A 25,965-nucleotide genomic window follows, 5' to 3' on the forward strand; every position below is an offset into this window, starting at 1 on the left:
TCATCAAGTTTCACACCAGCAATGAGGGAATGAGACCAACAAGCCCCCCACTACACCCCCTCTAAAATGTACCGCTTCATTGAGTCCCCCTCCTTTTTTCCTTTCCTCCAATTACCTTTGTGCTAAATGTCCCCCTGCACCCTTCCCTGGAGGCTGGGGGTTCAAACACCCATCCTGGTGGATATTCATCTTCTGTGAGAGACACAAAGCAGCTGGCACACACCAACTGTTAGGAGTCTATTTAAAATTAAGGGACCACAGTCCTATGCTTCATTGTCTTATAGGACACTGCGAAGAGCAACGGAAGGCGACATCTACAGCAAACGGCGAAACAAAACTGACACTTACTCGTTTTGTATGCTTTTGTACCTTCACGTGACTGGACAGGTTGCATTACAGAAGGCAGCGTTACCTTATATCTCATTTAGTTATAGGTTCACCCCAGTAGCTGATATCAGAGTGCATTTTACTTTCATGTACAAACAATTAAAATAGCTGGAACTGTGTCCACACAGCTCAGGTACCCTACTCTATGGTACAACAGCAGTTACCAATGAACTCTGACTGCTACACCATTTCCTGCAGGATCAGCAGACCACTTGGTTTGCAAATAAAGAAATATGCTGCTACTCATCCTCTACATATTAGAAAGACTTTCTTGCTAAGCCCATTCTCAGGGTACACCACCTGACAGTGCTCTTCTGCTGACCCTCAATGTTATTAATCTGTTTGCTTTGCAGCTATGAAGGGAACACAGAAGTACGAAGTACAAATTAACTGAAGATGTATAAGTGATTACTGGTGTCTTTCAGTAACAGGTCTATACAGGTAAGTACAAGCGCAGGTGAGTTGAAAAAAATTTGAGTAAAAGTGCTGCAATACAGGTAAAAGTAGAGGCGCAGATGTACACACAAATGTATAAAAGTGAGTACAGGTGAGCAGCGGTGTGTGGACTGTAGAAGAGATCAAGATCAAGATCAATAGAGCTGAACAGAGGTAAGTGCAGATGTCCGTTTGCAAGTAGGAGTAGGTAAGTACTGGTATTACAGATAGTTCAAGCACGACAGGTAGTAGAGGAGGGGGACGTTACCGTGTACAGTTAGCGTAGCGGACGCTTCGGCTTTTCCCACCATGTTCTCAGCCACGCACGTGTAAGAGCCCACGTCTGCTGTTGTCACCCGCCGCAGCTTCAGGGTGTGGTCCTCCCGGATTTCAAACCTGGAACCGAGGTGCATATGTACATTGTGAAATGAAAAGGCGAATTGCGCATGTATGTGTACAACAACATCTGTGAATGTTGCCCATTATGCTGACTTCAGAAAAAAGGCGCTTCAAACAGGGAAGAACAGCATCCCCTAACAGTGCAGAAGAAATGCAGTGTGTATCCTGCGATACTACTGATCCAGTGTGAAGCAGCATGTTGATATGCAGGTGACAAAGGTGGGGCTCACCTTCCCTTGGGCAGGTCTCCATCCTCCTTTCTCCAGCGCACTGTAGGGACTGGGTCACCCCGGGCATCGCAGCGGAATTCCACACTTTCCTCCATTAGCACCACCTGACTGCTGGGCCGTTTCACAAAGCTGGGCCGCTCTGGAAAGCGACACCCCGGAAATCCCCACCCCTGCTGGTCAGCACCAGTGGAGCCACTTTGGTCAGATGCAGTTTTACCTCTTATTCTGTTTCTTATCATTTGGTTACAGACACAGTAAGTGAATAAAACGCACTCCCACTAATGCCCCCACCATCCCTCGGCACAACATCTGCGCATCTCCACCTCCCTGCAAAAAACAGGACACATTTACAGTATTTCTCTGTTCCCATGGCCTCTGCTTTGCAATTGTTCCCAGAATAATATTCCCTTTAAATCCAAAGAGAACCAGGCAGAAAATGGTAATGAAAATATATTGGGGTGAGCCCCATGACACCTCAAGAGCTCCAAAAACTCAATTGCAGGTTTCAGTCACCTTTTTCTTCCATCCTTACTGTACTTAAGCTCTTGTTGGTCACATGATATCACACAATAAGATGACTTCCTGAGGTTTGTTTGTTTGTTTTTAAGTTCTACTTTGTTCTAGACAGGCAAAGGACTATTGGACCTACTACTATTCCCTATTGGGACAAATTTCACCAAATACAAAGACAGGTGATCATGTACTGTATATATTTATTCACGTTTACATTTTTTTCAGTTGCAGACCCTTTTCCCCAAAGCAAGAGTAATGTACAATGATTACTAGGTAGTATTTAACTGACACCTTTATCCAAGATGACTTACTGTACAATGGTATAAACACAATGATGAACTCTCCACAATTATTCACTCATCTATACAGTACTGTAAGGTAATACAAACAGACCACACACAGAGTGGGCAATTTAGAGTCAATTCATCTGAAATACATCTTTGTGAGTTGTTTTTATCAAAGAAAGCATGATACGTTGAGTGAGAAATACATAGGCCATAATCCCAGAAATATGAATGGAGGTTTGGAGACATGGACAGCAAGGAGTACTCACCCAGTACTGTCAGCTCCGCAATCTCACTCTCCCGCTCCCCAACCATGTTGGTCCCCACACACACGTACTTGCCGGCATCGCTCTTCCTTGCATTTGTGATCATCAGCTTCCCACCTCGGATCTGAGTGACAGTGGGTCAGGAGGGCAGGGTGCAGGAGGACGAGAGGAAAGAAGAACAGCTGGGGAATCAGATGGGAGGCACTGACATGGTGTAGCTGCTTCAGATGAGCAGTGAGCAACATTATCCTATCACTGCTGCGCACAACTTGAAAAACACGGTCAGGAAGACAGTAGGATTACATTCTTAAAAATATTTCCATTTATTCGTTTAGCAGATGTTTTTCTCCGAGTAAACTTACAACGAATACAACGTAGAATTTATGTAACACCTTTGCATCCAAGGCGATTTACAGTACTGAATACACTACAGTACATGACCTACAGGTAATGACTCATCTATACAACAGAGTAACACAGTCTCTCACCTACTCTCTCCCCCCATGCGTGCACACACACACTATGGGAAATTTAGAGTTATAAATTTGCTTTAAACGTCTCTTTAGACTGCAGGAGGAAACCAGAGCACCCAGGGGAAACCAAAACTCCACACAGGCTGAGCACAGTCTAAATGTGCACGTGTCCATATTTTAAACAGGCTACTGTAAGAAATTCCTGACTTTGTTGATTTTTTTGTGCAAACAGATTCATTTGTGTTCTGCTGTCTTGTTCAACAAGCTTGGATAAATGTGTTAGCTAAGCACTACGCCAGATGCTCACTTTGACCAGATCCTTCATTTGTCACCACAATTTATTCAACAACTGTCAGACATAGGCAACCATGAAAAGATGTTTTTCTCTGCCTGGGCCTTGCTTGCCTGCCAGGCATGCCTAAACCAACAAAGAGACCCTCAAACTAACGCCTCTGCCAGGCAAACAGGGGTCCAAGCTGAATGTTCCAACACCTATGGGCGCAGAGGAATCACACCAAAATACAAACATAGCGAGGACACCCATCTGCACAGGAAAACATTTACATTTATTTAACACTCTTCTCAAAAGCAACTTACAATGTTTAGGTACTCACAATTATTTTTATTATTCTTACAACTGGGTCATTTTACTAGAGCAATTCAATATAAGTATCCTGCTTGAAAGTTTGATAGCTAGAAGTGAAGGTTGAACCTGTAACCATTGAAGCCAAAGGCAACAGCTCTAACTTGTATAGTTAACTGTTTATAGTATATGTATATTTGCAATAATTTCAGATTATCGACTTAGTAAATTAGTTATGTAGGTCTAAAAGCTGTCCTTAGGTCTAGTGTTGCATGTTTATATTTATGCTTATTTTACACAGCACCGTGGTCCTGCGAGACACGACATTTCGTCCCACTGTATGTCCACACATGTAGTGGAATGACAATAAAGCTTGACTTGACTTGAACTACAAAACTACCTACAGCTCCATGTGGCAAACATGGCGGAACCTTCCAGAACACACAGCAGAACATTCCAGAACATCGCGGTTCTGCTCACATCATCATTTACCCCGTCTACCGAGGTACTAGTACTACTTCACATCACAAAGTGCAGTTTTGTGGCATCGCCTATTGCACAGCAACCAAACTTTGCCATCATACCCTCCCAGCAGGGAGTTGCCCAGTGGGGCAGAAATTTGTGTAATCACCACATTAGAATACACTTCTTACACCTTCTTACTTCTTTTTTTTACACCTTACACACGTCTTCTACACGGTGCTGAAGCACAGTTCTCAGAGTGATTCATGTTAGAAATAAACAAAATTCTTCCAACTCTCAGTCTAATACATGCAAATGATATGACCTCCTTTCAACTGTAAAAATTTTAGGTTTTTATATACACTGATATGCTTCAATAATTTTTACCACTGTAATTCACATATGAAATATCCACTGTTCAATTACACTAAGAGGGTAAAAGCGAAGACTGGTAGGTTAATTGTGTCTTTACATAGGAAGGTCTTAGATCATCATTTAGAAGTGACTGTAAATTAGGAAAAATATGGTGAAGGAGCACACAAAGGGACCATGTTGATAGATCATGCACGGGGACCACGAAGAGGGATCCACAGAGGCCAACCTCCCAGGGAGTGCTCTTTTCAAGAGGAGCCACAGAGCAATGGTTTCCCATATCGAACAAGGGCTGAGAAAGGACCCGCAAATGCATCGCCAGTCAAACGGAATGAGGGCCAATTCACAAACACACCACACCTGGGGCCGGCCATCACCTTCAGGCATAATGGAAGAACAGATCCTGAAGCAGCAGGAGGACATGGTTGTCACTCCTTCCCCCTCTACTTCATGAAGGTGTGAACACTGACCTTAGAATGGAGCAGTGTGTAAAAATGCCACTGAGAAAGACACATTCACACACTCAAGTACAGAGGTGCTCAAATTGGGGTTCATACATGACAGCATACATTTGCATACATTGCATAAATTTATGCCTGCGTGTGCACACACACACACACACACACACACACACAGAAATCCTAATAGAAAAGCACAAAAAAATTTACATAAAAACACACAGTTGCACACATAACCCACACACTCACACATTTCATTAAGCACCCCCATGCTCCGAGCTTGATGAAGAGGTTTTCTGATAATCAGAAAATGATGGTTGAACACACAGACAGATATGACTTGATTAAATTTAAAACAGATTATGCGCTTGTTTCTTTTAATTACGCTGCACAAACGCCGAGCTCGAATGAGACTTCAATCTCTCCCAGCGTTTGAAAATGGGAGCAGGGAGCTGAGGGCCAGAGGCCGATAAATCCTCAGACTGTGTGAGCCCACTGCTTTTGACTGGAGCTGACTTGTGGGGGTGGGGGGATGGGGGGGTTGTCGGACAGTCACGCATACACAAAGCAGGGAGAAGCGCTATAAACCCCTGGCTTTTCAACGGGCAATTACCAAAATATTTATAAGCTTTACCGAAGAGCCAACTCTAAAACATGCCTGATGTCTATGGAGAATAAAAATATAAATTGCTTACTTTCATGGACAATTACCAACACATTTATCAGCTGAACTGAACAGCACAGGCAAAAAATCATGTCTATAGTAAATTTAAGAGAGAAAACCAAGTTCTCCTGCTGGAAAGCAGAGGAGCTCCCAGCTACAAAGCAACCATTTCATGGGTTGGTCCTGAAGTAACTGCATGGTTATCTGCATGTTTCACCTGTGATCACCAAATGCCTTGACACCGACCGCCAAGGTTGGGCTCATTAATCACATTTGATGCCTGGGGACAAACTGACGAAAAGGACAGTGGAATGCTACAAAAAGTGGACCTCTGAAATCTGCGGCTTTGGCTAAGGATCTCTGTCTCCCCTTGAGGTCCAGAGGTTCAAGCATGTACTGGAGTCTTCCCAGTTCTGCCCCTAATCTCCCTTTATGCTGACTGCAGAGCTTTGTACCAGGGTCCACACAAGGCTCCGTTCTTTGCAGAGAACGACCTAGGAGTGCAGTTCTTGCTGAACAACGCTGTGCTCTTCTATGAATCGTTGGGATATTCTGATGTTCAGAGCTCCATGCCAAATCCAGGGCATAAGTGAAATAGACGTTATGTGTAACGTGCTCCAGTTCAAAGAAATAAATAAATGAAAGTTTTACTGGTGGATCTTCGTTAAAGGCTACAGTTGTGAGTGTTGTCTTCTCCAACATCTGCTATCACCTTTATGGTCATTAAGGATACCCTTCTCTCTCCAAACATCCATCACTTCTACTCTGTGCATATGAACACCCCCTGCCTTTTACCATATTTTCTTTCATTCATTATCAGTCACCACTTGTGCTATGCAGGGTTGCAATGGTCTTCATTTTTATTGAATGCAAGATGGGAAACCTTGCACAAACAGCAAAGTAGTGTCTTTTTAAAGTCTCTGTATTTTTGTCTTATTTACATCTTATTGTGCTGTTTAAGACAGCTGTTGCTTTAACCTGCTGCTGGAGAGCTTTAGTTTTAAACTGTGTGCTTCTCATTTTGAAGAAGTGCTTTCGTTCGACAGTGTTTCTTTCTCCTCTTTTTTAAATTAAAAATACATTTTGATTAAAAGGCTTTTTTTTCTGGAGCAGATGTGAAGTATTGTGTGTTTCACCTGGTTTTTGAACAACCCCTTTCACCTACTGGAAACAGAAGTTTTTGAACTCGGGGGACACTATTACAGTAGCCATCCAAGGTAAGCGCAGTGTTTGCAAACTAAGTGACATTGTTTAAACTCTCATGAGAGAAACCATGTGGATCTTCTCTTGAAAGGCAACAATTTTAATGCTTTAACTTTGTTCTTATTGAGCTGTCCTTACAGCAGTTTGTACTACATCTGAAAACTGCAGAAACTTTATTGCCAATGGAGTAATAATACAGACACCTGGGTTTTTATTGCCTGCAAATTTAATGTTTGCGTCTCTCATTGTGCCAGTGGGCAAAGTAGACTGGGTTTTTTTTTTTCTCCCTTGTCTTTCTCTTGGGAGCTTTTTGTTTTCTTTTCCTCTGTGCCCTACAGCTACACCTACAGCTACCTACAGCTTTAATACTTAATATAGTTCTCGTAGTATTTTAATGTATACCCAGCCTTTTATTTAATATCACTGTATGTCTCCTAATCCTTTGTTCAGCTCTCTGTGTCACTGTGTGAAAAGAGCACTCTATACAAACCGAATGGAACTGAATTGCACTGGGACTAAATCGAACCTTTTAAAAACCTTCCAGTACCCATTACGACACATGTATTTATTTAGCTGTCACTTTCCTCTAAAGCAATCAGTTAAATATTTAAATTTATACAGGATCTTAATTTCCATTGGAATAATTTAGGGATGGTGGCTTGCTCAAGGGTATGCCAGCTGAAGGTATGATTCGAATTTATTTCCTAGAAGGGTAAAACAGCAGCTCTTATCACTAAGGTACCTGCTGCCACTATATGAGAAGAAAGGTGACTGCCGTTCTTAGATCAACTCCCTTTCCATCCATCACTGAATTAAAGCGACTGCATAACAAGCTAAAATGCTACTGTACTGAGAAATAAGACAATTATAAGACTATTATAATACTATAGTGGATATGAATCGTCATAAGCTATCATAACAGCTTTCTGTTGCATAGTACTTTGTTATAAAAGTTATATAGTAGGACTGTTACATTGCAGTGATGTCACAAGCACTGAATGGGTTTGAATGTCATGCTAAGCGTACAGATACATGGGTACAGCATGTGACAGTGTAGCTCTCATACTCACATAATATGCCGGGACCCTGCCCACCCTCTTACCGTGATGCGCTCATCTCGATCATCAATGGTAGCACCATCCTTCTTCCAGGAGATAGTAGGTTCTGGGTGTCCCCGAGGTGGTTGGCACTCCATCACGGCTGGCTCACCCGCTGCTACCATCACATCTGAAGGGTTCTGTCGGAAGTCTTCTCGGAGAACTACAGGAAGAGAAGATGAGAGAAGGCTTAGTACAAAAAAAGAAATCTCCTACTTCCATGTTATTATAAGAATACAGATGGCAGGGAACTTCATTAGCACCAACAACGTATGAAAACCCACACATGCAAAATAAAACAGGGAAAAATATGTTTTCCATTTCAATAAATTAAGGGAAAAAACTACCAACACCATGATATGTTTTGGCATAAACAGATGTGTCAGAGAGAATAAGGACAACAGTCAATGTTTAGGTTAAAACAAAATAATGCCGAAAAGCAGGGAACACAGTTATGAGACTAAAATTGTAAAATGGAGTCTGATGATTATGGGCCCTCCGAGACCTCAGGCTGTGCCAATGGGCCATTGACCTGCAGGATAACTCCTCCACATTGAGTACCCAGCGCTCATGGATTACGATCAGTGTATTCCAGTGTATTCCTCACACAAATAACTGCCACATCCTCCAGGTACAATACAGTCTGAACATTGGCCTAAGTACAGTATATAGCCAGTATAAAAGTGAGACAATGGGTGGCTCTACGAAACCTCAACACTATGTCTATGTGTATCAGTAAGGATTCCAAACCAAAAAAATTTGTGCTGCATTTTTTTCTTTGAATAGACACATATTTTCCCAGCCATTGATACTGTCCCACTAGACTGGTATGATAAGACTGCAGACTGTGCAAAATTTTAAATGTTTTCAATATACAGTCTACCAAGAAAATGGTAGTAGTATTGTACATCAGTTACGGGGTTTGCCTGGATGGGGCAAAACTTGTGCGTCAATCATCTCTGGCACTCTAGGGCTTTCTGATGCCCCCATTATACCTCGTAAAGCCCATTATGGGACAGTAAAGCTCCTTGATGACAACACATTCACACACAAGGCATTTATTATCGGGTGCAGCATGCATGCTGCAGGGGATCCAGGTAAACCCCATACGGTGACTCACGGCTTCTGCAAAACAGGAAAATGTAAGCATAGGCTGTTATCGCAAGAGTGCTCAGAGTGCTTCAGACTCCACAGAGGAGTTCTGTGAGGCTTCATTTAGTGTCAACACACACTGAGGACTTGAAAATAACCTGGGGAGTGATGGTTTGTCTTTGTTTTTGAAAACATGTCCAAAAAGGGGTACAAGGCAGATCATACTCCTGGGCATGACCGCCTGTGAAGGACTGCACAGAACAGCCTCTTGCTGAAGTAATGGCTGACAGGAGTCCACACAACAGGGGTAGTCTATAGGCTAAAGAAGAACCAAGCATAGACAGATCAAGGGGAACACCGTTGGCACTGGCTTTTGAGGAATGATTTCCTTGCACTGAGAGCAAAGCTGGACCCGGCGACTTCAGATGACCAAGCTGTCACACTGATTCACTATGAAGGTGAAAAACAGGGCCAATTTCCATCAGCAACATTTCAATCTTTCTACTGATGGTCCCATGAGATTCATTCCGCCATCCGTATCTCCAACTAACTAACAATTAAACGCTGAAAACACAAATCTTACCCAGAGAGTTCTTGCATAGTGAAATAAGCACAGAGACAGATGGGCAGAGACTGTTATCGGGCCCTTCCAATGGATCGCTGAGAATCCTACCAATTATCCACGTTTCATCCACTAATACTGGACCCTTGACAGCTCTGACAGTGCAGCAGTGTGACAGGGACATGCCACGGCCAGCTCGAGAACACACACCCAGTGTCCGCCTCTGAGTTCAAACCGAACTCAGGTGTTTCATCTATTCAGCTCTGATTTTTTTCTGGAGCGGAAAGCTGGAGCTACTTCAACACACACCTGACAGGTGCACTAATAATATTTTTTAAAAAAAGTAGACGGGCTCTGTGCCAATTGGAAGCTCCTCACCCAATTCCATCTACTCTGCATAGATCTGGGGCGGGAAGACCATCTTCCACCTGTTCACAGGTAAGTGAGACGGCTGATGGACATGCCAGTCCAATCATTCCCAATCACAAAGCACATCAGCTCTTGAATGATCTCAAAATACCAATGTGAGCTGTTGACAGCAGTGTGCATGAGCCAGTTTTCACATATGTATACTGTATGTGTGTCTCTCTCTAAAAACAAATGGCTCCTTCACACAACTTAAAAAAATGCATTACGCTGTCACCACCTTCTGACCTGAGACAATCCATATAGATGAACTACGTTGTTTGTGTTCCATTTCATTTCTTTTCTCCGTGCATAAAAACGGGTTAACAGATACATTCCTACATCTTCTGCAGTATATTGCATTGGTTCCCATGTTTCTGTCTGAATATGGCCATTTTCTGAGGGCCTATTCACAACTTCTCATGTGTCCTTGAATGTCTTGTATGTTTACTTGTACAATAATGAGAGCACAGAGTACCAAGTACTAGTTCTTTTCACAAGGCATTCGGCTAAGACATTAGTTAAGGAATTTGGTTGGTGTCTCCCCAACTCTTCTACAGCACTTCCCAGAGATGTAGGACTCCTGTGGCTGTTTTGCATTCACTTTGCTCTTTAGCGCCTCCCTTATACGCACTGACTGCATTGTCCGTGTAAGGAGTAATCAAACTTTTAACTGATACTATACATAAAACACATCTGTGCCAGTTAGGGACTGGATGTTCATTTCCTGTCCGTGTGCATGTAAATAAGAGTGAATGAAGCATGTTGCTCCATGTGCTAGCATTCGAGGCAACCTGTTGTGATATGTCCAAGCTGACAGTACTCTAGGACCCACATTGCCTGAGCGATGAGAGTTTTTTGGCCCAGAGGGATCCCAGGATGTCTGGAGTCACTATTGTTCACACCAGGGCCATGCATCCAAAGCAGAAACTGTATCTTCCACAGTGGCCCCTTGCGAGTGAGTTGTCTGTCTGCAGAACGACCCGCAGCAGCATCATCCTTCAGCGTTTGCACCATGTCTCCTGAGCACGGAAATGGGCTCTTGCTGGAAGTCCTTGGAGTCAGAGAGGCGGTCCAGGCATCCAGTGGCAAGAACACTTTGGATCCAGTTTCAGCCGGAATGTGATCCAGAGTGCAGAGGCTAAATGAGAATCCCGCACTCCATCAGTTCCCCCGATTCTGAACCCCCTGCTGAACTAGGGTCAGTGTTCTCTTCTGGCTGAAGTTCTGCGATACAACACAAGTATGCCCTCCTGTCCTATCCCTCCCCCACTCCAGAATGGTGTGCCTGCAGCTGGGACTGGACACCTCTGCTTGTAAAAAACACATTGCTAACAAATAAATAACGATACAGCACGTTCCATAGGTTCTTTAGTCCACAGCACATCCCCTCCCTCTCTCTGAGGGAAATTGGAAACAGATGTCAAAATGTCAAATTAAAATGAGATTCTCCGTACTGTGCCTCCGACATTAATGAAAATGAAGACTTAATGCGGTGCACAGGCCCAAACGAGTTGATCAAATGAGCTTTGTTCGAAGGAAATTAAAAGGATTCCGGTAAGCCTCCGCAGAATCTGCTGCAGTATTAAAATCAGCCGTCGGGGAAAGGAAAGATTTGTACGTAAACACACAGAAAACAAAGCTGAAGCATACATAACAAGTTGCGCCGCTGTTCTCCTAGCACCTTCTCCTCGGTACAAACATGGCTCACCCTCACGGCACTGTTTTCAACCAGTGAGCAGAAAAGGAAGAGGGACACAGGTGATCTTCAGTGCGTTTTGGAGGACGGTGAGTTTATCACAGCTCATGCGCAGGGTGAGATCGCCAATGAGCCAAAGCACATCCCTTGGTCAGGTGGTCATCACGAGAAAACACTCTCTGTACAAACATGCTGAGTCATACAGAACACAAGGTCACTGGAAGCACAGGGAATATCTGAGATGAATGATCTCTCTGACACGGCTGCTGACTCCTCCTTTTTCTCTCCTCTTTCTCTGTCCTCTTTGGCACATTTACTCTGTTCACTGTAGTGGGGCGTGGGGGGGAAGTGGGGGCAGCGAATGACAGAAAACCAAAGTGGAGGGTAACAAATTGTAATGACCTCATCACTATATTTCTTTTTCCAGAGCAAATGAAGCAAAGCCCCTTTGATCAAAGCGCTATGGAGGAACGCGGGGGGGGGTGGTTGTCACTTAGCCTGCAGCTTAGCGTCTAAAGAATAGTAACTGCTGTCTGCGTCGTCACATGATCACAAATAGTTTATGGGAAGCACAGCGTGACTTTTCTATTTCCACCACACTGTTACACACCTCTCCATTCGCAGCCAAGCTGCGGGCAGTTTGATAGTGCCTTGTGTGTGCTCTCTCTGTGTGTGTGTGTGTGTGTGTGTGTTCATCTGTGTTTGGGAATACATTGTCCTTCGACCGATGATTGATGCGCTCACCTGGACTGGATGGAGAGGGCCATACTGGCTAATTCAAAGGTGAAGCGGCAGCTCCTTGGGGTATACAGGACATACAGAGAAAATTCCTTGGATCCCTGAGTACAGGGGTACCAGCTGTAAAATGAGCTCTAAACAGTTTTCATTTACATGACACTTCCTATAAGTCACTGCCGTAAAAACCTAAGGACAGTGACCTCAACTTGCAGCGGAATGTGGCTTGAGAAGTTTTAGGAATTTTCTCCGGATGGCAGTGGGGTGAAACTGAGAAACACATGTCAAGTACATTTGCAGAGAGCACAAGAAACATTGGCTAAACAGCGTAAACGGATGCGCTCTTGTTGCTCATGTCTTCGCTCCAGAGCCACAGAGCAGCTGGTTTCTTCTCTTCTGCTCTTCCCTCAGTCGCCTTCACTCCAAGCCTTGATTTCTTTCTTCATTCTCCCCTCATCGGTCATTTTTCACCCACTTTCAACAAAGACATTTTAATGTAAGCCGACTCTGACTCTTCTTTGCGTGGGTCCTAAGCACATGACAAAGTAAAAGCTCCTCTAAACTCCTTCGGAGTTACTAGGCGGATTGATCCTGTGAGGTGGGAAGGTTCAAGTAACGTAATGGAGGATCCAAGAGAATGATAGCTTTCTCTTTTTTTAGCTCAAGGCCCAGGGGCTCTGCAGAGCTCAAGAGGTCCAGACTGCCTACAGCTGGGACCCCTCTGGGCCATGCTCTCCTTTGCATCTCTTGCCCCCCTTCCTCACCAGCTCAGCCCCTGCAGCCCACATCCAGTGGAAGAGCTCTGGTGGTTTTACCCACCCTCAAACCTCATCAAAGACCACCCTTTCCCCACTCCCCATCTGCATGGAAACTACAGCCTGGTACAGTTGTGTGTCTGCTTGTGTGTACGTGCACATGTACGTATCTCTATCTGAATAAGTATACAAAAGTCCTTGCACTCCTCCAGAGAATGTGCATCAGCTTTCCAGTTAGTATGAAAATTGCCGGAAACAATCGGTGGAAACTTCAAAACACGTGCTGAATCTTCCGTGACTGCACACAGACATGTTTCGACGTACATTGTCCTCCATGTGTGAAACATCAAAATCAGAGTATATTCTAAGTGCTTGTATGCTGTGTTCCACTTTTGTTACCATGACTGGAGTGTAGGTACTCTATCTTGTTACCAATTTGACAGAAATTCAGAGAGGCGTGCTTGCGCCCTGTGTTGCCGGGTAGGCTCCGGTTCCCCGTGACCCCGTATGGGACAAGCGGTTCTGAAAATGTGTGTGTGTGTGTGTGTGTGCTCTCTATAGAATGCATACATCTCAGTCAGTGTTTGCCTATACAAGTGTGCATAAAGTATATGCAGGAAACCAAAAAAACAATGGGAATGACCCCAGAGGCAAGTACAGTAAAACCATGCTGAACACAACCCTGACTTTGCACTCCTTACGCATGATTCCAGATGACAAAGCGCTTCAGGAGCAATCAACAACTGAACAGATAGCCCTGGCTGCCAGGAGTGCTTTCACAGTGAATCCTGAAAAACAAATAATTCCTGTAAGACAAGCCCCGCTGGAGCAAACAGACCTATAATATCTCAGCTGAAATAGGGGATGAAAGTCAGTGGCCTGAAAAATCTTTGCAATCCTTCCAACGCTAAAATGTGTCTGCCTTAACTTGTGCCTCTGTTTTGTGCGTATAATGAAGTAACAAAACGATTACCATGTGACTGCTTACTGGAACGCAAACTTAAATGTGCGGTCGCTCGACAGCTTGGTATGCAGCCTTTAGGGCTCCACTGTCTGGCCTGGCTGACTTCCTGAGGAAAGTGCTTCTTGGCACCACGCTTAGTCCGACTGATTTGAGTGTGGTTCTATCAGAAGTGGGGCACGCCAGTCTCAGTGGCGGCCAGTTTAACCTACAAACAAGGCCCTGTCCCCCACAAGCAGATGGTCACTTTGCCCTCTTCACGGGTGCTCTAGTTGGTGCAGATGCCTCTGGAAGCTGTAGTTAAACGTGTCACTGGCCCCTACTGGAAGGGCAAGCCCCGCAGCCCAGCACCGAGCTCTGCACACAGAGCACCATTCATCTACATTGGTTTATTTTCTTTCCTGCAACCCTTTTCGTCAGGTCAGTCAATTGCGTTTCTGAGGCCGAAAGTGAGAAGTTTATACGTGACAGACTTGGCACCTCCAAAATCAATAAACAAAACCCCTCAGATTGGCGGTCCAGAGTGCAGAAGCCGGACAAAAATAAAGAAAGCTGTAGAGGGTTATCTAGCAGAAAGGAGCAGCCACATCCTCTTTGCAGGATCCGAGCACCTCGATGCATGGCAACGCTGTCCTCCCCACCACCTCGTTCCTACATCTGGGGACCAAATCTGCGCTGAGAGAAACGTCAGCTCCAAACATGTAGTGAGCGTACTCTTGCCTTTCCGCTCCTATTTCATTGAAGAGTTATTGTGGGTTTCCCCCTCACTTCATTTAAGGGAAGACTGACATTTTTGTTACTGAGAAAATATATTGCCACATGTTTTTTTACGTTCTCTGAGAACTTGGTTTATATTCACTGTGACTCATTTGGGAGCCTTGACATGGCATATGCAAGTAATTACATGGGGGTGAGGGGTGGGGTCTGTGAGAGTCAACTATACCTGCTTCCCAAAACGCTTGGACTGACAGCACACTGAAAATTATTCTGCAATGGCCTATTCATTGCACACGGGCTCTTAAAGTGTTTGGTTTACATAACTGAGGCTCCGAGACCCTGCTCACATTCCCCTGTCAGTGTTCTCTGTTTTAGCACCAGAAGTACTCAGGAACAAACATTCAGAACCATAACACAACTAGGAAGGAGGAAGTTTCATGAGTGTTGCAGGGAAACAAACAACAGAGCTCTAATGTCATATCAACGACTGCATCAGAAACTCGTCCAAAGCCATAATTCCCTTACTTCCTGGGTGGTGTGTGGCTAACATCAAAACATTTCTCTCAACACGCATTCATAAATCTCCAGTATGAAATCCTCACTGTTCTGCAAATTACATCACTTGGTAGATGCAGTAAAAGCGGGAGGGTGTGTGATGCAGTTTGCGGCGGGTGACAGTCCCAATCGTTCAAATGGAGGGAAACGTCCCACAGTGCCCATATTTAAAAAAAATTCTTGTTACAAGAGCAATGTAGATCTCCTTCAAGATGGTGCCAAAGGTTTCAAATGAAGATTGTAGAAAGGCTGGATTTAAAGTCTAAAAGGCAACGAGTAGTATTAGAAGTAACAGCAGTGTGTTGCTGTCTGGAAGGGTTCCAAACCTGCAAAAAATAGTGTTTTATAAGATCATGAGGAACACTTGATCCACACTGTGCACCATCCTACGCACAGTGGATTAGGAGGCCAAAGCATTAGGACCCCACGCACCAGCCACTTCCAGAGTTCATTGTGTTCCACAATGATGCAATACATTTACAGCTAGGTTATGGAAAAATCACTGCAACTGAAACATGACAAAAATGCAGGGAATAACAACGTGCCTCATGTAACTTAAACGCTAATGATGAAAAAGCAGCATTAAGTCGCAAAAATGTTTTAAAAAGTAAACAATTTTTTTTATCACATCCAGGCATGCAAATCTCTTTCGCTGTAAAGTGACAAAAAAGTGACACTTTGTGCTTACTGTAGAATAATAAAAACCGGAATTAGTGCTGCATTAAATAGAAAGAAGAAAATAGAACCCTGCAAAATTTTACCAAAGTGGATATGACATTAAACAAAGAGGTTGGTCCTCAGCAAGTCTATCATTCTGCCACGCCCACACCTCCGGGCCAACACGGAACACCTGGGACGCAACACAGACTACAGCATAAAAGGCTGCGTCAGACCACCAGCTGATGCGGAACCTTGATCTGCCTCCTCGTTAGCGATCTTCTCCAGCCATTTCCTGTTCCCGAACGCCTTCCCCAAACCCGTCCCTTGTTCCCCCGATCTACTGCCTCTTTCTGATCATCGACCTCTTGCCTGTGTACTGACCTCGCCTTTTGGATCCTCCCTGTTACGACGTTCGCACCTCGAAGACCCTTTGCCCGTCCTCTGACCTCCTCTCTTGGATTTCCCCGAAGACACCACCACGATTACCGCTCTGCACTTGGGTCCGCCGCTTCCCTCAGACCCGACCATGACAGAAGGTTCCGCCTCGTATACGGATCCAGCAGAGCTGAACCATCCATCTCCAGGCGGAGTTGGACTCGTGTGAAGCGCGCTTGGCCGGTATGGAACAGACGCTCCACAACCTCATCGCCTCTTACAACCAGGTGGTAAGCGTGCTGAATACGTTGCGTGCGCCCACACAGCCCATTGAGAAACGCGCAGCTGGTCCTGCAGCACCTGACTCGTCGAACGCAACTCCTTCTCTATCACGCGGTTTCCACTTGTCTCCCCCGACCCGCTTTGATGGGACCCCAGCGCAATGTGAAGGTTTCTTGTTTCAATGTGAGCTCGTTTTTTCCAGTATGCCCCTTGTTCACAGCACAGAACAGAGCCGGATCACCTACGCCCTCTCTCTGCTCACTGGCAGAGCACTTGAGTGGGCGACAGCAGTCTGGACAAATGGCTTCCCCAGCACTTATGCGCAGTTCAAGAGCCGGTTCCTCGCCATTTTCGGACTGGCTCACCCAGAAGAACAGCTGAGTGAAAGACTCATGAATCTACAGCAAGGTGACCGACCTGAGGCAGATTACGCCATAGAATTTCGTGTCCTCGTAGAACACAGCGATTGGGGAGAGAGAGCTTTGTTGGCTAGTTTTCGCCGTGGTCTAAACCCACACATCCGCAGTGAAATGGTGTTCCGAGGAGAAAGATGGACCCTTGATCGGTTCATAGAAACCGCTGTTACCTTAGATCACCAGATCAGAACCCAGGGACCAGCCTCAGAACCGGCTCCAGAAAGATGCTGTCCCGCACAGGAGGAAGCAAAGCCAATGCAGCTGGGGCTAGGGCGCCTGCCCCTCACCGAACGGCAGCGAAGACTACGAAAACGCCTCTGTCTTTACTGTGGTGACCCTAGTCACATCCGTCTCCAGTGCCCTGTCTGCCCTGAGGCCAAGGTGAGTGGCACTCTCTGTTGTAACCGCCTCGCTGTACCCGTTATGTTATCCTGGGGCGCAGGACAGGTACAAACGCAAGCAATGGTGGATTCGGGAGCAGCAGGGTGCTTCATGGACATTGGGTTTGCTCAGTCTCATAGTATCCCTTCCAAACCCATGGGAGGGCGTCTCAAAGTGACCGCTCTAGATGGCCAGCCCCTCGGGAAGGGTTTTGTGGACCACCAGACAGCCCCTGTAACTGTGAGAGTAGGTGTATGTCACCAGGAGATGTTGAGTTTCTATTTGATTTCTTCTCCAGAGTTGCCCCTGATTCTGGGGTTCCCTTGGCTCTCCAAGCATGACGCAGTTTTTCAGTGGAGTACTGGGGAGTTAATGGGGGTGCGGTGGCGCAGTGGGTTGGACTGCAGTCCTGCTCTCCGGTGGGTCTGGGGTTCAAGTCCCGCTTGGGGTGCATTGCGGCGGACTGGCGTCCCGTCCTGGGTGTGTCCCCTTCCCCCTCCAGCCTTACGCCCTGTGTTGCCGGGTTAGGCTCTGGCTCCCCGCAACCCTGAATGGGACAAGTGGTTCTGAAAATGTGTGTGTGTGTGTACTGGGGAGTTGGTGGCTTGGGGACCCCAATGTGAGAGAACCTGCTTAAAGCTACCCTGTCGAGCTACATCTATAGAAGGCTCAGAATCTGCACTGCAGGTGCCAGTTCCTCCCGAGTATCAGGATCTTGCGGAGGTTTTTAGCAAAAGACACGCATCCGATTTCCCACTGCATCGCCCGTGGGACTGTGCAATTGATCTCTTGTCGGGTACCACGCATTTACCCGTTGTCCAGACCCGAGCAATCAGCCCTCCAGACTTATATCACCGAAGCCTTAGAAACAGGAATTATACGACCATCCACGTCCCCGGCGTCTGCCGGGTTTTTTTTTCATCGAGAAAAAAGATGGGGGGTTACGCCCCTGTATTGACTATCGGGGGCTGAATAGTATTTGTGTGAAATACCCACATCCTCTGCCTTTGATCACAGCCGCCCTTGAGAACATTCAGCAGGCGCAATGGTTCACGAAGCTAGACCTGAGAAGTGCGTACAATCTAGTCCGTATCCGGCAGGGTGACGAATGGAAGACTGCTTTCAGTACCACCCTGGGTCATTATGAATACCTGGTTATGCCTTTTGGTCTTGCGAACGCACCCAGCATATTCCAGGCGTTTGTGAATCATGTGCTTGGGGACATGATCCACAAAGGCGTCCTGGTATACCTTGACGATATCCTGATTTATTCTGATACGTTGGCCAGGCATGTACTGACTGTCCGACAGGTGCTCCAGAGACTGTTGCAAAACAGATTATATGTGAAGTTGGAGAAATGTGAATTCCACAAGCAGAAAGTCTCCTTCTTGGGGTTCATACTTACCCGAGACGGCATTGCTATGGATCCAGGTAAGGTCCAGACCATCCAGCAATGGCCTCGCCCAACCACCACTAAGGCTCTCCAGCGATTTTTGGGGTTCTCCAATTTTTACCGCCGGTTCATCAGGAACTTCAGCATGATCGTCGCACCACTGACAGCGCTTACAGCGAGTAAAACCCCTCGTCTCCCGTGGAACCCAGAAGCCCAACGAACCTTCGAGAACCTCAAACTCAAGTTCTCTACAGCCCCCATCCTGCATCAACCCGACCCTGAGTTGCCATTCGTGGTGGAGGTGGACACCTCAGAGTCAGGGGTAGGCGCTGTTCTTTCACAGAGACAAGGTAAGCCCGTGAAATTATATCCTTGTGCATTTTTTTCCAGGAAACTGTCTGAGGCCGAACGAAACTACGACATAGGGAATAGAGAGCTCCTAGCAATTAAGTTAGCCGTAGAAGAGTGGAGACATTGGTTGGAAGGGGCACAACACCCTTTTTTGGTGCTCACTGATCATAAGAATTTACAATATCTGCAGACAGCCCGGCGCCTCAACACGCGTCAGGCCAGGTGGGCGCTGTTCTTTTCTCGGTTCAACTTTACTGTCACTTACAGACCAGGTCCAAAGAACATCAAAGCGGACGCCCTTTCCCAGCTACATGACGAAACGCAGGAGGTACCGGAACCAGACTACATCCTGCCCAGATCCTGCTTTGTGGCACCCGTTCAGTGGGACTTCACCCAGGACCTAGCCCGAGCCCAACAAACGGACCCCGAACCACCAGGTAAACCTTCTGGAAAACAATACGTTCCACCAGGTCTGAGGACCACTCTCCTACAATGGGCCCATGACCATCCAGCGGCGGGGCACCCGGGGTTTGGGAAGACTCAGGCTAGGATCCAGCAGCTCTACTGGTGGCTGTCCCTCCGGGAGGACGTACAGGACTACATCCGGGCGTGTCCAGTCTGTGCTCAGTCCAAGGCTTCAAATCAGAGTCCAGCAGGGCTCCTGAAACCCCTGCCGGTACCCAACCGTCCCTGGACGCACCTAGCGTTAGATTTCTTAGTGGACCTCCCACTGTCAGATGGTAAGACCACCATTTTGACCGTGATCAATCGCTTTTCCAAGGGCTGTCACTTGATTCCTTTGCCCAAGCTCCCCTCTGCCTTGGAGACAGCAGAGTTGCTATTTCAGCATGTATTCCGGCTCTACGGTATACCCGAAGATATAGTGTCCGACAGGGGTCCTCAGTTCACATTGCGTGTGTGGAGGGCTTTTTGGAAAAAACTCGGGGTCACGGTGAGTATGACATCGGGATACCACCCTCAAGCCAATGGGCAGGTAGAACGACTACAGCAAGATATCGGTCGGTACCTCAGAAGCTATTGTCTTGAACACCCAACTCACTGGGTTCGATACCTTCCGTGGGCAGAGTACACCCACAATACGCTCACCCATACCTCTACAGGTGTCTCTCCATTCCAGTGCATCTTGGGGTACCAGCCACCATTGTTCCCATGGCAACTGGGATCCAGCGATGTGCCTGCTGTGGACTCTTGGTACTGAACCAGCAGCGAGGTATGGGCAGCTGTCAGACGACATCTCCAAGAATCGCAAACCCGTATCAAACACCAAGCCGATCGACATCGGCGGCACCTCTCCCTTGCACCCGGACAGAGGGTATGGCTATCAACCCGGGGTCTCCAAGGACCATATATGTCAAAGAAACTCAGCCCAAGGTACATAGGACCCTTTAAGATTATCCGCAGAGTTACCCCGGTCTCGTATCGCCTGCACCTGCCCCAACATCTACGCACACACCTGACGTTCCACGTATCCTTCCTCAAACCCTTGGCCACCTCCCTACACCAGCCCGCAACCACACCTCCAGACCCGATTCTCCTGCCTGACGGTGGTGCACCAGTGTATGCGGTACGGGCGCTCCTGGATTCCCGCCGTCGTGGAGGGGTACTCCAGTATCTGGTAGATTGGGAAGGATACGGACTTGAGGAACAGTGCTGGGTAGCGGCACGAGACATCCTAGATCCGAGCCTTATTGCCGACTTCCACAGGAGTCATCCGGATCGGCCCACACCTCGGCCTCGAGGCTGTCCCCCTGGTCGCCCTCGAGTGTTCGGGACCGCTCCTCGGGGGGGGGGGGGGTACTGCCACACCCACACCTCCGGGCCAACACGGAACACCTGGGACGCAACACAGACTACAGCATAAAAGGCTGCGTCAGACCACCAGCTGATGCGGAACCTTGATCTGCCTCCTCGTTAGTGACCTTCTCCAGCCTTTTCCTGTTCCCGAACGCCTTCCCCAAACCCGTCCCTTGTTCCCCCGATCTACTGCCTCTTTCTGATCATCGACCTCTTGCCTGTGTACTGACCTCGCCTTTTGGATCCTCCCTGTTATGACGTTCGTACCTCGAAGATCCTTTGCCTGTCCTCTGACCTCCTCTCTTGGATTTCCCCGAAGACACCACCACGATTACCGCTCTGCACTTGGGTCCGCTGCTTCCCTCAGACCCGACCATGACACATTCTGGCAGAAAGGTAATAACCCATGACATTACACATTAGAAAAATTAAAGTTATACACAAGTGGGAGGTGGAATATTTTCTGTTCTAAAAAATAGACTAAAAAAATACTACTAGTGCCCCACACTGGGTGGCACGAAGGCTCAGCGAGTAGCCTGGGTGTCTTACAGCGCCTGGGTGGTGCGAGGGAATGTGAGTTTGATCCCCACTCAGTCTGTGTGGGTTTCCTCTGGGTACTCTGGTTTCCTCCCCAATCCAAAGACATGCATAGTGTGTGAGTGACACAGAGAGAGTTCCACTGATGTATGGATGAGTGACCCATTGTAAGTAGTGTATTTAGCAGTAAAAGTCACCCTGGTGAATAAGGTGTGTGGGCTAGTAACACTACATAGTATCCATTGTAAGTTGCTTTAGAGAAAAGTGTCTGCTAAGTGAATAAACGTAAATGTACTCATCTGAAAGAAGCAAACATTACATTTTCAAATGCTAGTTTAATGCCTTAAAGCTGCAGCTCCACATTAAGCGTGTGTTTACTATTTATTAATTTATCTGACGCTTTTCTCCAAAGCAACTTACAATTATTTATACTGCAGGGTTTTTTTTTTTTTTTTTACTGGAGCACTTTAGAGTAAGTACCTTGCTCAAGAATACTGCAGCTGGTTGAGGCAGGATTCAAACCAGCAATCTTTGGTTCTAACGGTAATAGCAACAACCACTGCACTATCAACTGTAAGATACTGCAGAAGCACAAAGGATTTTGGTTCTGACTTCGACATGGTGGAATAACCTCCTCCTCTCATTTACTTATTTTTCCTAAAACACAAAATTGTGTGTCTTCTACAGTGACAACTTCACAAACATAATTAACACCCCCATTAATCAATGCTATAAAAGCTCAGACATCTATAATCCACACGTAAAAAGCTACATTTAAAAAGCCTAGACATCAACACTCGCTAAGCTTGTATGAATGCGGTACTTTTTTCCAACGTCCCACCTATATATTACTTAGCACTAAGTGCACGAGAAACTTGGCAGAGTTTCTATCATGCAATTATTTCCCACTGAAAAAATGATTTCCTCCTACATGACACCCAGCTATGTATACTTCTGCTTGAGAACCTTCCAAGGCTGGTAATTGATGCCTTGCATAACTTTGTACCTCACTTTAAAATCTGGCAAGGTTTCAGAGATGTCGTATGTCTCCTCAGGATAAGAACACCTCCGGAACTATTAGGCCTCCTCCCACGTCTACTGTAAGTGCACAGCGGGAGAGTGAGAGAGTCTCTCACAACAGACTTTGAGCTCAACTCAATCAGCATCTCTGATATTGTTCTCAACAGTCATCGACCAGGTGCACTCAAGAGCAGGGCCCCTATCGGCTATCTTAACACTGAATGGACAGGACGTAATTCTTGCCAGCTGTTTTTCTTTGGGTAAAGAACAGAAAACGGATACTTCAGTGTGACTAGCTCAATGTCAGACCTCTAGGGGAAAATGACGTCCATGATGAAAAATCACTGCAAAGCCAAAAAGCTATAAAAAAGGTGTATGGTCAAAAAACTGTGTTGGGTACGAGTGGATATATGTTTCACACATTATTCCTTCATATCCCAAGTTGCAGAACACACTGAACCACGGCACACTGGACACCGGACCCACAGACACTGACGAGGATATTTTAGAACCCTGTGCTTTCTCAAGCGATACCCTGACACAGATGACCAAGGCCCTCAACGTGACCTTGGTCCTCTCGAATGAGCCACAAATCACAAATACAACCTGTGTAACCAATGTAACTTGAGCTCATAAAATGCATCCATCATCCAGCACATTGCAAAAAAATTAAGAAAAGTGATGCCATTTCAGACACAAACTCCAAGACAATTTCCATACTTAAATACCCATGTGGCCTTAGTGCACCAGCAAACCAAGTCCAATTCCTAAACAAGGACACTTAAACGCAGCAGCTACATAAGAGATTACATCAGAAATAATGTAGTTGTACAAAGTGGGACATTAGAGTTGCACTTTGAAACACATTAATGTGGGACACATTTTGTTAAGATTTTCAGAGTTATCAGGGACAGAAAAGGGCTTTATATTCTCAGTGCACAAAGGAAGCTCAGGAGGAATCTGATCAAATCTATTCAGCAAATTTCCAGCACATGGTCTGTGGTCTGATGAGCTCTTTTTCCTCACATTACCCTACTTTAATATGAACATTACATTTCATATTTCAATACGAACATGACATTTAAAAATGAAAACAATGGAATATACCACCACACAAGATAGCGAGAACATGGCAACAAAGACAGCAATGATAAGGAAAAAGGTGTGAAGAAGCAGTGATTTGTATTACAAGATGGAAAAGTACAATTCGGACATTATTTTCATTCGCTCAAGTAGGGAACAACTGTGTCGACACTTAGCACAGTACACGTGCAGCAGACATGGTATAAATGTAAATATAAAGCAGAAAGCTTGTCATGTTCACATTGATAATAAACAAACACTTTAATAAAGCTTTGCCTTATGCCTGTGTTCAAGCGCTCTATGTCATTGTGTGAGAAGAGTGCTCTATAAAAATAAACTGAATTGAACTGAATGCAATTATTATAGTCACTGTGCAGGTAGGAAAGAGTAAAAAATGAAATAAGAAAAATTTTTGGTTCTTCCTTCATTCCCAAAATGACTCTCATCGTGCACCTCCCTGTGAGCAGCTGAAGCACACACACAGACACAGACACACGCGCACACACACACACACACACACACACACACACACACACACACACACACACACACACACACAGACACACACACACACGCACCAGCAGACAGGTGACATGTACGGGTGTTAGGCAGTGCTAACAGCTCTGAGAGGGTGGAGTGGAGATCTTCTACTGCAGACAGACAGGTGGGTGTAGAACCAGTTGGGGAAGAGACAACTGTGTGTGTGTGCGCGCACATGTGTGACTTTGTCAGGCTCTAGAACACAGCTGCTGGCATTCTCCCTGCTTCTTGTCACATTTCAGTGGAAATGCTTCCTAATTGCTGTCTGTTTGCTTCTCTTCTCCACACACATATGCATACATTCCATGGCAAACATCCAGACACACAGCAAACACGCAAAGGCACACAGTCGAGCACACATAAACACACAGTCACACATGCACCCATCTCTTTTTCTTGTTCAATGCCACTTCCCCTCAGCCTAGGGATGGGGGGTGTAATAGGATATACTGAGTATAGTGACTCTACCCTGAAGAAAGAGCCCAAGGCAATGTGGGTACAGACCGAGACCCCACTCCAGCATCCCTCTCCCCCTCCCATTACCCCCGCCTCTTACTGTACAATGTGTCGGCTCTGTCTGACAGCCAGCTAATTATAGCAAATCCCTTTTGCCATAAACAGGGCAGTAACACCAGCACAGTGTAATCCTTTTCTTACGGCACAGCTGGAATCTCTATTCAGCATGTGTGTTGTGCATTACACTCTTCATCTGCACACATAAATTACATTGCACTGGAGTCTCTGGACTCAGCAAATACGAGTAGTTTGAGTATAGAGGAGGTGTGTAGTGCAAACATGGAAGGGGCATATAGTGCGAACGTGGATTCTGCAGTGAGGCCAACGGCCAGCAGCAGGCAACAGCCACACACGAGTTCCAGGGTATGAGAAGAGGAGGAAGTCCTGCGGCATTGGCCTCCCCCCTGACCCATAATGACCTTGTGCAGACAGGTCCTTATAGCGTTGTTCCACTTAATATTTTTGTCCCTCGAGCTCTTCCTGCACCTCAGCCATAATGTATGGATCTCCGGGACGTTCTAGTCATCATTCTGCGAGCAGGCAGAAGGTGAGTGACAGCTCAGTCACACTAATGGCGTTGTGCTAGAAAACAGCTCATGAGATTCACACACAGAGCAACAGGGCCAGCTTCCAGCTTGACCTCACATGGCCTGCCATTCCCACATCCCATAACTGAGACATCTGATACAGGTTTATTTATTTATTGGTCATAATCTCACAAGGCTCAGCTGATGACTGTTAATCTCAGATCTCCACACAAACACATTAATTTTCTATATTCATTCAATGTAAAAATACAATTACCATTTATGAAGACAGCATGTAATAAGGTGTGAGTTTTTAACCAGCTATATTTACTATAGCACTAACATAATTAATGCATCATGTGATATAATCCTGGTTTCAACTGGGTCTTGTTGATGCCATAAACACATCAGCCTTCTTTACGAACACTTTATGAGCACAGCTGCACTGGTTTGTGTGTAACAAAGAGCAGACACCAAAGTGAAAGAGTTTGAGTATCCAGTACATGGTCTCTGCTGGTGAGTTACAGCATGTGAGGATTGTCATGCTTTCTGGTAAAGTGTGTGAACACTCCTCGAGGGCATCCCTGCTTAAGAGCAGAGCACCAAAGTGTGCAGAGGTAAGGTATGGAAAAAACAGAAAAGCATATATTAACACTTTGCTTTCACCTCCTTTACTGCTTCAAATTCTACTTTACCGTTTTGACCCAGTGAGGGGGCGCGGTGGCGCAGTGGGTTGGACCAGGTCCTCCTTTCTGGTGGGTC

The 25,965-nt window shown here is 46.0% G+C and overlaps 1 protein-coding gene across 2 annotated transcripts in view; it reads right to left on the reverse strand.

The window, feature by feature from the left end:
* robo1 (roundabout, axon guidance receptor, homolog 1 (Drosophila)) overlaps positions 1-25,965 on the reverse strand; it is a 178,147-nt gene that overhangs the window by 53,897 nt on the left and 98,285 nt on the right. For both annotated transcript variants that reach the window (XM_018758787.2, XM_018758786.2), the window contains exons 3-6: positions 7,832-7,989; positions 2,518-2,638; positions 1,452-1,590; positions 1,091-1,218 (exon numbers count right to left, since the gene is read on the reverse strand). In XM_018758787.2, coding sequence (XP_018614303.2) covers positions 1,091-1,218; positions 1,452-1,590; positions 2,518-2,638; positions 7,832-7,989 — 546 coding nt within the window. The remainder of the gene's footprint in view (positions 1-1,090; positions 1,219-1,451; positions 1,591-2,517; positions 2,639-7,831; positions 7,990-25,965) is intronic.

Source organism: Scleropages formosus, chromosome 10 (genome assembly GCF_900964775.1).
Source record: "Scleropages formosus chromosome 10, fSclFor1.1, whole genome shotgun sequence".
Taxonomy (NCBI): domain Eukaryota; kingdom Metazoa; phylum Chordata; class Actinopteri; order Osteoglossiformes; family Osteoglossidae; genus Scleropages; species Scleropages formosus.